The sequence below is a fragment of the Oreochromis niloticus genome, linkage group LG1, assembly GCF_001858045.2.
Source record: "Oreochromis niloticus isolate F11D_XX linkage group LG1, O_niloticus_UMD_NMBU, whole genome shotgun sequence".
NCBI lineage: Eukaryota > Metazoa > Chordata > Actinopteri > Cichliformes > Cichlidae > Oreochromis > Oreochromis niloticus.
In genome coordinates this window covers 32,595,894-32,609,819 of record NC_031965.2, presented here as the reverse complement: position 1 = coordinate 32,609,819, position 13,926 = coordinate 32,595,894, and the positions used below count along the sequence as shown (strand labels likewise).

The 13,926-nt window shown below is 37.1% G+C and overlaps 1 protein-coding gene across 4 annotated transcripts in view; it reads left to right on the top strand.

Annotated features, from left to right (window-relative positions):
* The first annotated feature begins 5,936 nt into the window (after positions 1-5,936).
* lrrc49 (leucine rich repeat containing 49) overlaps positions 5,937-13,926 on the top strand; it is a 32,565-nt gene continuing 24,575 nt past the window's right edge. For 2 of the 4 annotated variants that reach the window (XM_019360648.2, XM_019360641.2), the window contains exons 1-8: positions 5,937-6,220; positions 6,346-6,411; positions 6,504-6,552; positions 7,006-7,209; positions 7,336-7,429; positions 7,965-8,168; positions 8,990-9,056; positions 11,946-12,089. In XM_019360648.2, the coding sequence (XP_019216193.1) occupies positions 6,137-6,220; positions 6,346-6,411; positions 6,504-6,552; positions 7,006-7,209; positions 7,336-7,429; positions 7,965-8,168; positions 8,990-9,056; positions 11,946-12,089 (912 nt within the window). In that variant the 5' untranslated portion in view covers positions 5,937-6,136. The remainder of the gene's footprint in view (positions 6,221-6,345; positions 6,412-6,503; positions 6,553-7,005; positions 7,210-7,335; positions 7,430-7,964; positions 8,169-8,989; positions 9,057-11,945; positions 12,090-13,926) is intronic. The other 2 variants (XM_019360645.2, XM_019360642.2) reach the window with 2 other exon arrangements.

Here is a 13,926-nt window from a genome sequence, read left to right as displayed (position 1 = left end):
TCTATGACATTTTGATCCACGTTGCCTGTACTTTATCTTTATTGCTGGTGCTAATGTTACTATATTTATGTTAGCACAGCAGTGCAGCCTGACAGCCACTCGCAAATGTTTAAAAGCAGAGGACCCACTTACAATGACTCATTTAATTCAGAGAAAGCTTTCAGATGGGCAGTATATCCAGCTGAGTTTAAGATTCTTAAATAGAAAGAGTACCACTGTGAAAACCTTATTTGCTATTTTTATTGTTGCTGTCTTGTTAATGTTTTAAGTATGTAAGGATGTACACTAATGCTCGTCTCTTTGGCAGAGCTTGACATTATTGGTATGATTTCACATGATAGAACGAATGGTGCTGAACAACCAGGCAAATTTTCCCCTTCATGTTTCTATTTTACTTTCCTGTTTGAAGAAATGAGTCACGGTTGTAACCCTGCTAGTCCCCACTTATTCCAATCCACATGACAAATAAAGTGCTGTTTGGGCATGCATACATTAAAGTAATTTTTTCAGTTTTGTTCCACTGTGTGTTTTCTCTTGTTGCACTTTTTTTATTCAAACACTGACCTTGTTATGTAACATATAACGATACTGTGGATCATACAATCTGTCTCTAGGCAAAAAAGACAGAATTACAGTTATACTTGAACAAGCACAAGGAAATAAATGTTTAAAATGATTAACCCCTCATTGTCAAGTTCATTTAATTTCACACAAACTGTGATGTGACATAAATCGTTTCAGCTATTAAGGGTAAACCAAAAATGTTTGCTAACCGATTTGAATAACAAGAAAGACTGGAGTGAACTCAGTCACCCCCTTGCACTCTTTCTCTCTTTTTTTCTGACTCTCTCTCTTTAACCCAAGTGTTCGCCCTACACTGTAACCATGTACACGTACATGGGGGTTGCTTTTTGTCCCTAGCAGGGAGGCAGATCGCTTCAATATGACTAAGGGGGATCTGCTTTATATCCCCACAGCATGAAAAATGCAGGCATACACACACTTCTTTCTTTTTTTCCTTTTGAATGTTTAGAAATGATGTTTTTACATCTAGATTTCATCTGTCAGTCAAGGCAAAGGCCATGCTGTGCTTTTGCCAACAAATCAGCACTGCTGGTACAATTACACTATATTTTGATTATTTGTTGTTTCATGATGAAAAAACACAACCCCCGAGGGTATACGTTTCTCTGGCAACCAACAATATATGTCCCTTTTGCTGTATTGTATGGCAGATTTATACAGAATGTGATATTTTCAGGTTCACATTTCAAATGTTTGAGGGCAAGCTATACTCATCTCATTTTTATGTGTGGATGTATCTACCTTTTTGATCTTTGTTAACTATAATTATAATCTTTTGTAGTTGTTTTTTGGCCAATTTAAACTTTTGATGTATTAACAAAATATGTAATGGCAGAAATTTGCAAAACAAAAATTTGGTGCTGTGTCTGTTTTCTGTCCAGGAAACATCTACACAATCTGAATTAGAGCACCAAATATCTGTCAATATAGAGCTAAATTTAAATAGTACTTTGTCAATATGGCCTGCCACTCAAACTGTTGATCATCACCTCCCATCATATGTGTCAGCCTATGCTTCATGAATAGACAATGACAGGCAGTGTGTGGGATGTCCCTTTTGATGAATCTGGACTTGTCTTCACTTAGCAACAGCTTATTACTGCCAGAGTAAAAAGGGCTGAAAATACATCATAATCTATTTTATGACAATTGTTGTTTTGGCAAGGCTGCTGACTAACAACCCCCTGGATTAAATCGTCCTTAGAGTGAAAAGACTGGTAAATCTATGGATAAAGACAAGGTGCAAAATACCCTCTGTTTATGATATTACAAGAATAAAACAAAAATATAACATGTATTCCGACTTTGCTCTGTACTTTGTTGAAGCACCTCAGGCAACAATTATTGCATATGATGCAACACGCTTTATATGCAAGAATGCACACCTATTTTGGGGCAGAACCTCTCAAACTCCATGTGGCTGGATGGGGAACAGCATTGCACAGCCATTTTCAGATCTCTCCAGAGATGTTCAATCAGGTTCAAGTCTGGGTTCTGGTTCTGACAGGACATTCACAGAGTGGTCTTGAAGCCTCTCCTTTATTATCTTAGCTGTGTGCTTAGGCTTGTTGTCTTGTTGGGAGATGAACCTTAGCCCCAGTCCGAGGTTGGGGGTATTCTGGAGCAGGTTATCATCAAACATGTACATTGCTCCATCCATCTTTCCCTCTACCCTGACTCAACCCTCCCACTTCTTGCTGCCAAAAAACATCCCCACAGCATGATGCTGCCACCACCATGCTTCACTACAGGGATGATTTTGGCCAGGTGATGAGAGGTGCCTGGTTTCCTCCAGACATGACACTTGGTATTCAGGCTAAGGTGTTCATTCTTTGTCTCAGACCACAAGATTCTGTTTCATATGGTCTGTGAGTCGAGTCCTTCAGATGCCTTCTGGTAAACTCCACACAGGGTGTGTTTTTTATTGAGTCCTCTCTACAATACAAGCCTGGAAGAGACGTAGTGGTTCCAAACTTCTTCCATTAGATGATGGAGGATGGAGGCCTCTGTGCTTATTGGGTTCTTCAGTGCCACAGGAATTTTTCTGTACCCTTCCTTGCTTTGACAGGGATTGTCGAGTATGAGACCTTACATAGACAGGTGTGTTCTATGTCCAATTTCATGTCCAGTCAACTCAGTGTCCCACAGATGGAGTCCAGTCAAGTTGTAGAAAAACCTGACAAAATGTGGAAATAGGATGTATGTGACCTCTATTTATTTGTGTCATGGCAAACACTGTGAATACTTATGTACTGTATGTTAATGTTTTGTTTTTTATTTTTAAAGCATTTGCAAGAATTTCAAGCAAACTTTCTTTGCATTGTCATTTTGGGGTATTGAGAATAGAATATTGAGGTAAAATGAATTGAATCCATTTTGGAATAAGGCTGTAACATGATGAAACAACTGAAGCATTCACTGGATTATCAGCAAGGGTTCTGCATCATTTTCTGTGAACAAGTGGGTGATTTCTGGAAAGAAACACCGTGGATGAGTTTTTCAGAATTATTTTTTTGGCCTTTGAGCACCACAAGGTCATCTAGTTCATTGTATTTAAGAGAAAAAAACTGTACATATGCTCTCCAAAAATACACCGATCAATAATAATAAATTTGAAATAGTATTTTTCCATCTCTACCTGACAATGGTTAAGTAGACACTGAAAAAGCAATTTGGGAATAGGGCCAGTGTATTTTCTTATTCTTATTCTACAGTCATCAACTTAGTATAGCAATTTGTGTTTTTAATTCTGTTCACTTTGCTTTGTTTTTGTGTTTTCAGCTTAGTACTCATACATGTCGTGTACATTCTGTGGCAGCCATATAAACTATGGCTATGTCTATAAACTAGTTTAGATCTATTAGGCCTGTGTTACATAAACCACAGACTTTTAACTAACTAACTGTCATTCTAATTCAGGTAGCTGCACAGATAAAATGTTAAGAGGGTACAGGAAGCTAATGCTGTGGATGAATCAGCATTCTGAGAAATTCCAAAATTGCTGTTGACTCACTGCTATGACTTACTGACACAGCTAAATAGAACATAATTAGTGTTATGTGTTGCACCTGTGCCTTTTCTTATACTTACAGAGAAAAACAGTGCAGAAGGTCTGCTACAAGTGTTTTTGTGCGTTTAATTTTTTTTTTTGTGAGCACTACATCAATTATATGGAGTGCAATAAAGTAGTGAAAAAAATACTCAATATTTTCACAGGTGCAGGTAGAAGTAATTGCAGGGTTTTGAAATGCTTTGGTTTAATTGTATTCAGAAATTTGATGGGAGAAGTGCATACAATACACAGTTAATGTGTTTTATATGCAAATGTTGTTTAGTTGTGTTACATATTACACATTACACCACAATTAGGATATGTTGAAGATACTGCTGCTCATATTCTTTCGACCTATCTAACTTTCTTCTGTTGGTTGGCTGGCTTGAAAACACTGACTCTACCTCAGTCTCAAAAGTCGGTGTGACTGACCAGGGCAAAGGTTAATAGTCTTTGCTTGGTCTACCTCTATGTCAAAGCAGTGCTTTTTTCTTCTGCATTAACTTTGAGATAGGTGTCTTCTGAGAGGGGATATTTGATTGGCTGAATGCTATCCCTGACCTGTTTAACTGAGAATGATCTTCAGTGTGATGTAAAATGCAAACAAGACTCAATACTCTGTAAACACAGATAGCCCCAAGTGACCCTCGTACTGCCCACTCTCTGTTATGTACGTACTTTGTCAGATGCAGCTTACACAGTCAAAGACTAATTACAGCAGCTTAGAGAGCCAGTGCTGCTGCTTTGGGATACTACTTTCAGTACACCAGTTCCACTGTTTCATGATAATTTGACCAAAAACAAATTAACTTGTGATATATCCTTGATGTAAACATGGTATGAAATAATAGCTGACAAGGCAACAATATATTCTATTAACAGATAAACAAATTAAGCACAGGGGTGGGTAGTAATGGATTACATGTAATCACGATTATATAACCCAAATACAAAAAAAGTAAACATAATTAGCCTGAATTAGATTTCCAAGATGTGAGACCAGGTTATAGTTACAGTACTTGATTGTATTTTGATTACTTAGTAAGTAAGTAAAGTTTATTTATATATTGCTTTTCACAGGCAAAGCACTGTACAACTGAAATTATAAAAGAATGTTGAAAGAAGGAATGATTAAATAGAAAAGGTTTTAACAGTTTTTTAGAGAGTCCACAGTCAGCTAAACTGAACTGATGTGGCCAGCACTTACAGAGTCTTGGTTCTTTATATATATTATGTATTCTTTCAAAAATGACAATTTGATATGGAATCCATTGTTTGCTATTTTTAAGGGATTTTACCAACTGTAAGTATCTAGATCAGGATATATGATTTTAAGTTAAAAACTGTATTTATAATTTGTATGTTTAATGATTTGGCAACATTTTAAACATATGTTTAAACAGGAGAATAACAAAAACACTTATGTAACAATAAATGATGGCTGGGTCTTTTTTCTTCAGCAACTGGGCTTTTTTTTTTTAAGGCAAAAATATGAATACATTAACACTGCTGAACTTTTTGTGGCAAACTGTGATTATTCCTGCCACATATTTTGATTAAAAAATGTATTGCGAACAAATTCAGAAGCAGCACAGCTTCTGCTGTGATGCTATGTGCATGAAAGCAGAATAATAGCCAAGAAGGAGTTAGAAGGGACAAGGAGAAGGTCTGCCATTAGGAAGTTTTCCCTCAAAGTCTAAATAGCAAGTAAGTTGTTAGATGTTACTACTTTCCTAGATAATTCTAGGTAATTTTGCCTGCCCTTAATTGTGTTCCTATAGATTTTTCCAATATAGTCTACATCATATTTATTCCTAAAATTCTTCCCAGACTTAGGAATGACATGTTTTAAATATGTGGAAAGACTTGAAAGAGGGCAGAATTCTTCCTGAAACAGATATGAGCTGTTAAAAACCAGGAGTTGATAAAGTAATATGAATTGATTTTCCTTGTCATGCACATATTTCAGCAGGTTATTTCTCAACAAAAACACAAGACACAAAAGCATCAATCAGGCAGGATGCACTCTGACAACAGAGCACATTAGAGTAAATGTTTTCTATAGGCTATGTATCTTGACTTACTAGCAATAATATTAAAAAAGAAATGGTCAGGATCAGTTTTTGAAAAAGGGTAAGGAGACCCACGTAAACTCCCGATGATTACGTCTTATAACTTAGAAAAACCCACGTTGACTTAATTAAACACCACCGAAGCGGGAAACGTGTTCTCATTTCCTTGCACAGTGCTTATTAGCGACACCGGAAGTGAGTGTAACCAAGCAACGCCCGTCGTTGCCGTGGTAACAGTGTTGCCCTCGGGGAAGTTTGTAGCTGCAGAGGTGAAGAGCTATTCTGTACGAGAAACAAATCTAGGCTATAACTTGGCTGTAGCAGTTGAATTCACATATTTATTTTAATTATTCATAAATACGAGTTTTTGTTTTGTTTTGTTTTGCCAGGTGTGCTTTAACTGGCATCTTTAGTAAACGTTAGCTAGATGGAGCAGGATTTAGCCGAGGGTAAAATCATCCGCTCTCATAAACAGAACACAGGCGAAAAATGGATGTTTCTCACCCCTATGGTAAATACCGTTTTTAATACTTTTACGGACGCTTTCCAAACACTACTTAAAGTGTCGATACACGGTTATGTCTGAGCATATTTGCCTGTGTCTTATTAAATAAACACTGTTCAATATTTCTGTAGATCAACAGCTGCAAGTTGCACCTCACGACTGAGAAATCTCTCGTGCCAGCGAGAGCACAAGCGATGGTGAGTCATTCAAAGAGCACACTGGAATAGTAATGGCTATGTAGCGTAGTTTTCAAGGCGTTTAGAGGTTGGTCTTTTTTATCTTTTTTCAGAGTGACTCTCAAGATCATGTAAAAGAAACATTTAACCACTCTGACCTAGGTAGGTTTGACCCACTTAACTCATTCAAGCACTCACCACCCAAGAGGATTTTGTGTGATTCAGCAGCATATTAGCATATATTAATTACTGGGCATGGCTGTGGTTCTCAAACTTTCTCCGGAGATGCCCTGCTTCAGAAGACTATAAAGGTCATCTCGCATCCTACAGTTTTAAAATAAATCATCAACAATAATAAGTATCTATTTTGGATTATAGAGAAATAAAGGTCAACATAATAGTGTCAGCAAAATCTGTTTTGTGCATTTTCCCTTCAGGGTCATATTAATTTAACCAAAGTTTACATCACACATTTCTCTGGTTGTCCACAGCCCACTTGCAGTGGCTTAAAGTCTAATCAGTGGGGCCTGCTCCACAGTTTTAGAACCACTGACATGCAACTGCTGTGTAAAAATGTTTTCTTTGCACTTATTTACTATATTTTATCTTTTGTAGAAAACAGTTTACATGGAGGCATCCAGAAAAGAGCTGTCCAGGAACTATTTGCAAGTGACAAATGTACATATAGTCAAAAAGTGCTGCTCAGTGGAGCTGCTGTTTCAGATGCTGCATACAAAGCAAGACACAAAGCAAGGAGACAAACCCAGTGTACGGGGGAAACTTTTGGCCAGAATGCCTTAAAAAATGCAAAACCCGCAGGTACTATTCAATTAAAAAATGATGGAATTAAGGTAACCTTTGCATGCACAGTTTTGTAGACATTTTTTATGTTGTGCACTTTGCTTTTGAGTGTACCCTGATTTCAGTTTGTGATATCTATTTCAGGTGATTTTCCTGGATGTAATTACAGTGCTGTGCCTGGTTTTCTCTCCACTCAATTGCCTTTCACATCCAGTTTTCAACGAATTGACTTGGAAAGGTACCCTTTATCTGCCTCTGTATTCTATATTGTCTGTAAAGTGTATGTGTTGTAGTACAGAGTTGTAGTACATTGTTGTCTAGCTTAAAGTCACTGTAAGCTGGAACTATCTTTAACATGTCATAAGTGTCAGCTGTTCTTTCAATCTTTTACCTGCAAAGGCATTCATATTCTTATGACATGCTTATGCCACTGAATTTTATTAACTCAGTCTGACCTTCACAGTCATTATTTGCTGTAGGAACCATGAGACTAACTAAAATGGCAAATGCTTAAGATTGCCACAAGGGAGCAGCAGAGTCTCTTTAAATAACTAACCAGAGTCTCCAGATAAAATGGGAGTCATTCTGACTAAATATTCCACTCACAGACTGAGCAGAAATCAGTCAGTTAAAATGTATATTGAAAAACTGATCTAGTTATTTGAATCATTAACCTGAGCTGACAATATTTGTTTCATCAATTCTGTCACAAAAATCTATAGATTTTATTTAAAGTCTAAATCATGTAATATGTTTTTTTCCCAATACTTTAGACAATCTCTGGAGGAATGCCCACAGTTGGACTTTGTAAAAGAACTGCAGTTTCTCAACCTTCAGCACAATCTAATTACAAAGATCCAACATTTGTCACATTTGCAGCAGCTGGTTTTACTGAATTTGCATGACAATCACATCAGTGACATGACCGGCATTGAAGTTCTGAGGTCTCTCAGGATCCTCATACTGGGGAAGAACAGGTTAGTTGCCATGATAGGAAGTGTAAACAAACAAAGACAGCACAGATAGTACAATTATAGAATTATGAAGCTTATTTTAGTATGATAAAACCTTAATTGACTTTGGCAATGTGCAGTTCAGTTGTGCTAGTGCAAGATAACCAGTTGAGTAGCTTTATTGTTCTTTAGTTAAACATCTCTAATAATATGCTCAATATGCAATCAAAGTTGCAGCATTTATTAATAGTTAAAAGGGGTTCAGCAGTGCTGCCATGAAATGAAAATGTTGTTTACATTTAGCATTTAATACATTTGAATTAACTAGGTACGGCTACATGGTCAGCATCAGAAATGATTAAACCCAGTTTCATTTGAAAAGCAATCATCCTAGTGACATTTTTGTTTCAAAAGGTCAGCATGTTCTGGGTCAAAGTCACATCTTTTTGACATAAAGATCTTACAGGTGAACTCTGGCATTTCTTCCACTTTCTTTCAAACATGACATTTGTCTTTGCAAATCAGTATCTGAGGTCATAGTAACTGAACAGTAAGAAATGCCTCTACTTTATTTGTTGCCATTTTCAAAAGACCACAGCAAATTATTGTTCAGTGTTATATGATCTCCATCCATATGGAGAGCTCTGAGCAATATATTACTGGATATTATCTGTACTGCTGCTGTTCCCTCCAAAACTGCAACCCTTTTAAATTTTTCTTGTTGGTTTTTCATTGAGCCAGAATTAACATAATACGTGTTACGTAACTGTTGCCACACTACAGACAAATTCTGTTTCATGTTGTGTTTTCCCATTATGTGTCACATTTTTCCTTATACTTTGCAGAATTCATGAAATCTGCTGCCTGGACAGCTTGTCTAAACTGAATATGTTGGATTTGCATGACAATCAGGTGCTGTTCCTTTACCGTCATCCCTCCTACAGGACATGTATATTAAGCAGTGTTAATTTAGTTGCCAGTGGTGTAAAGGCTGATCATGGTTGTAGGCTTCAAAGTTCAGTACGAGCTGATTGACTCTTCCATGTTCTAAACCATGTATTAGGAGCAGTTAATTCGCTTTGATACTGAGGTTTGTTTTTAAAGCCAGAAATCTGGCTCGTTGTTTTGGGCACTTAACTTCAGCATTTCACATAGTTCACAGCACTCTAAGAGAAGAAAGCACTGAAAACCATCAGAACCCACAAGCTGTTGTCTAATACCTACTCCCACATTAATTTCCTCAGTGGCCATCGCATAATTTATCGAACAGATGCAACTGTTTTTTTTATGTTTTCAGCACTGGGTAATGTTTTTAGCTCTTGCAGATTATAGTGTTCCTAAATTAATGTATGTCTCAATCTATTATTATCTATTATTATACTGTTTTGTTCCTTGAGAATAGCGCCTGCTTAATGATATTAAAAGCCCGAGAAGTAAAATTATGTCAAATGAGAATTTTAACAGCTAATGGAAAAGGAAGACAACATAGAAAGGCTTCCCTTGGTCAAATTAGTGTTTTGCCAGAATGCCGCCTACACCCCTCCTCAGAGAGCTACTCCAGAGCTCTGGTAAGGCTTGCTCTCTTTCTGAGGTCGGTTGCTCTTTACATGAGCAAGCATTACAATTGCTATTCAATGATTGTTAGTTTTAAGTTATTTTTCCTGACAAAGATTTCTCTGTTGCCTCAACAGTGTTGACTTGTGCTTCCTAACTACATCTATATAGTTCGTTTTAGCAGTTTTTATAATCTTACAGTTGAATTAACAATGAAACTTCTTTAGCTCTTTTGCTCTTACTTGTAATGCAAGCACATTATATTTAGGCTCGTACTCTGGCAGACACCTATTGTGAAGCAGATGATAAATCTATCATTCTCACAGGGCCAGTTTGTCTTTCAAACACTGAACTTAAAACCTTCTGTTTTGTGCAGCTCAATAACTGTTCAGTCATATTTTTAACACATTTTCCAAACTCACAAGAGATCTGACCACCCAAATGTATTTTGAATTGCTGCATAATGATAATTCAAGATTATGAAGTGGATGAATTATAGTTGTTGTTTAGTGACTTTTGGCCATAGAACACCAGCTGCTTGTCTTTTTTCCCTCTTTTGACCACAAGCTTTGCATCACTGTTATCCTTTCTTCCCCCGATCCTTGAGCTGGGAAGATCACAAACATCTAAAACTCAGCCATTTTACCCATTTATTGCTGTACCAGCGAGAGGTTTCTTTTCCAGTTTGCTGGAGCTATTCAGAATGAGATATTCTCTCTGGGAGTCGGCCTTCAACCCACTCAGTCTCAGTGACCAAGTCTTGGGGTTACAATGTGACCTGAGATTGTTGAATAACCAGTTCTTTACTTAGGCTGTGATGTTTTCCACTTCAACAGTTTGACTTAAATGTTCTCAAGAAATAGCTGAGAATGCCCTGTGGGGTCACTGAATTGAAAAACAAAAAATATCACTCTCTTAGAGAAGTTGGCTAAAGTCATGTAGAACTCTCACTCCTACAAATGATGATGTTGATTAAGTTTGACTCTGTCTGCCATGTTTGGTTGGCACATCACTCTGGGATGAGGTGAAGTTAAGACAGGATTTCCCCACAAGAATATCCGTGACCAACGATACTTGTGACACATACTTATTTTTCCTATGTCATTTGAAATAAACATACCAAGTATGTTAGAAGAACAGGCTTTTACCTGTGAGACAGAAGCCTCTTGCCAAATTCTGGGTCCTGACCTTCTTCACTGGAAATCACCAAATTCATGGTCTGTAACTCAAGATTCTCATATATTTTAGAATGGGGCTATCCAAAATCTATTTCAGTGTGTACAGAGATACAGAGTTTATGAATTCATATCCATGTGTCTGTCCCTTGTAAAGGTTATGTCCTTTGATTTTAAAATACGTGTTACAGAACAGTTAGTTTTATCAGTTCCCAAAGTGAGATATAGGTAAAAAGTCTACACTTGCCCCTTTGTTTAATGATTCTCAGCAACATTGGTCAGGGTGGCTCGATTGTTTAATTTTCACTTCCACAATGCAGACTTTATTTCGGGCCAAAATTCATAATCTATTTATTTCTATTTTAATGAACGCCTATCTAAGCTCCCAAAACAAGATATAAATCAGATGCAATGTATGCTGTGGTGCTAAGATCATACTGCAGTGTTTTTGAAAAAAACTAAAAAAAATGTCTCTTTAGCTTTTACATTTATAAACACTGATATTTCAGACCATCTGAAAAGATATCCTACAAAGACAAGAACTTTTTAGTCTCATGTTCAATATAGATTTTCAATCCATTTGTCCTGTTTACCATTTAAACAGCAATTATGTTTGGATTTTGCGTTTTCACAGAATCATCAACTCATAAAGCATTGTCCGCCTTTTATAAATGTTTATAGTGTGCACAGTAGGAATAGGCAAATACATCACCATCTTGATAACAGCCACTGGGGATTCGTGTGAAGTATTAAAAATGTCACTCTGACTCTGAGGTTTGTAAATTATTTTCTCCAAGCAGTGTGATGGAGAAGGTGGGGTAAGATTCCACCGCTGACTGACTCTTAGTTATTTCTTTTGTTTTCATGATTTGGTTACCCAGACAGCATTATGGAGTGTCATTTTAGAGAAAGAAATTCAAATGTACAATTCAAGTATGTTATACTCTGCTAATCCAACCTGTGCTCTGTTCCTCACTGCATATAGAATTGGGTAATATATGATATGATTGCTCTTTTACATGCATTTTAGTTTTGTTTTGAACTAATTTTGTCTCACTGTGCTTTCCTTTAGATCTGCAGGATAGAAAATGTATCTCATCTGAGTGAATTAAGAGTGTTGAACCTAGCAGGAAACAACATCTCCAAAGTGGAAAACTTGCAGGGTCTTGACTCTTTGACTGAACTGAACCTACAGCAGAACTGCATCTCTGTTGTGGTGAGGGTACTCTTTTCCAACTAATTATAGATCTTTGTGTGTAAGTGTTTGCATGCGTACTGCCCTTTTCCTTCAGTGTGTGAATGTGTGTGTGAATGGGTGGATGACTGAACGTGTAAAGCGCTTTGGGGTCCTTAGGGACTTAGGCAAAGCGCTATACAAATACAGGCCATTTACCATTTACCATTTCATATTAAAAAACAAAAAACAAACAAAAAAAAACACTTCCTGCTTTTTGGCTTTTCTTTCTGTTCCCTTCTTCAGTTCCCTTATTTCCATCAGTTTGAAAGTACAAATACAAAAATGTTTGCACGCTGAGATCTTACATTGTGCATTGATTTAACTTAGCTATATCCGACTTGCAGACCCTAGTGTGATGCAGCACACAGCTATATCCCAACACTACAGCTACCCTGTGGTTCTTTGAAGTTCCTGCAGCTACCAATTAATTTTTTTCTTATTACTGTTCAGAAAATGTGCCTCTGAAGATGAAAGCAATAGCAATTGTACTTTATCTTTCATGTTCAAATTACCACTTGTGGACCAGGTCCCTTGGATGGTTACTGTTACCTTTGCTATGAAACAACATATCAGTTTTTACAGTCACAAAATAACAAAAATAAAAATAGCATTAATGGAATCTTTGTGAGAAAGTGGTGGTGAAGTATATCACTGTTGGTGTTACCTAGGGAGACATAGCTCATTACCGACAACCTCCCACCGACTTTCTGGCACGCTGAAAGAGAAACTGGATATTCTAAACACGGAAACTTACTCCCTTTGGTTTCTATAGTTTTAATCTGATAAACACAACAGTACATGCCAAAACAGGCCCCTTCATTTGTATGCAAATCCCCTAAGCCCTTTCCTGCTTTTTAGGATAGAAAATAAAAAGGGAATTCAACATTTTGAATCAGCTGAAAGCCCTTCCCGTCACTCATCCTGTCGTCTGCCTGCAATTTCTGATCACAAAACACTTCCAGTCCTAATTATCAGATGTTGTATTTTATTTGATACACAGGAGAGGAAAAATGCTACCCCTCAGCAGTTTCGGTCTCTGTCATTATTGCTGCTTGCTGCCAAGTGCTTATACCTTGCACAAACTAAATAACCACGTTCCAGGTGCTCAGGTTTTCTCTCTGTCATGAAAGGGAAAGCAGATAAAAAGTGAAATTCTTAACCTGAAAAAACACTGTCACTGTCTTTCTTTGAAAGCAACTCTTAAACTTGATTACTTTGCACCCAGTCATCCATACTTCCTCTTAGGTGTTCCTTTCCATTATGAAATTCACTGCGTGTCACTAAGGGATCCATTTTATATTTTTGGCAGTGGGAATGATGATTTGTTTGAAAGAAAAGCACAGTCAGCTTGAGCAGTGATAAAGCAGTCTAAGAGAAAAAGTCATGGCACTGGCAGACTGACTTTATGCATTAACAGAAGGGTTTGTCTGTGAGCCAAAAGACTATACCATCATCAAAACATAGAAAAATGTAGAAACTCCTTAATGCGCTTTGGTAGTTAGAATAATAGATAATGTAGAATAATTAACTCAATATTGTGTGTGTGTGTGTGTGTGTGTGTGTTACAGTAGGTGAGTTTTACCTTTTATATATTGACACGGTTTATGGGAAGGAGGATTTTTGGATGTTCCTGAGTAAATAGCTTGAAGTGTTTCCCAAAACAGGTCAGTAAACAGTAACAGCAACTTAGTAATGTCTAAGTTTTTCCAGTATGACCTGGGAACATGGAAACTGTGTGTTATGTTCAACTGTTGTTACAGGGAGAAACTCTTAACTTCTACAACTTAAAATCCAAGTGAGTACCACAAAATGTTTT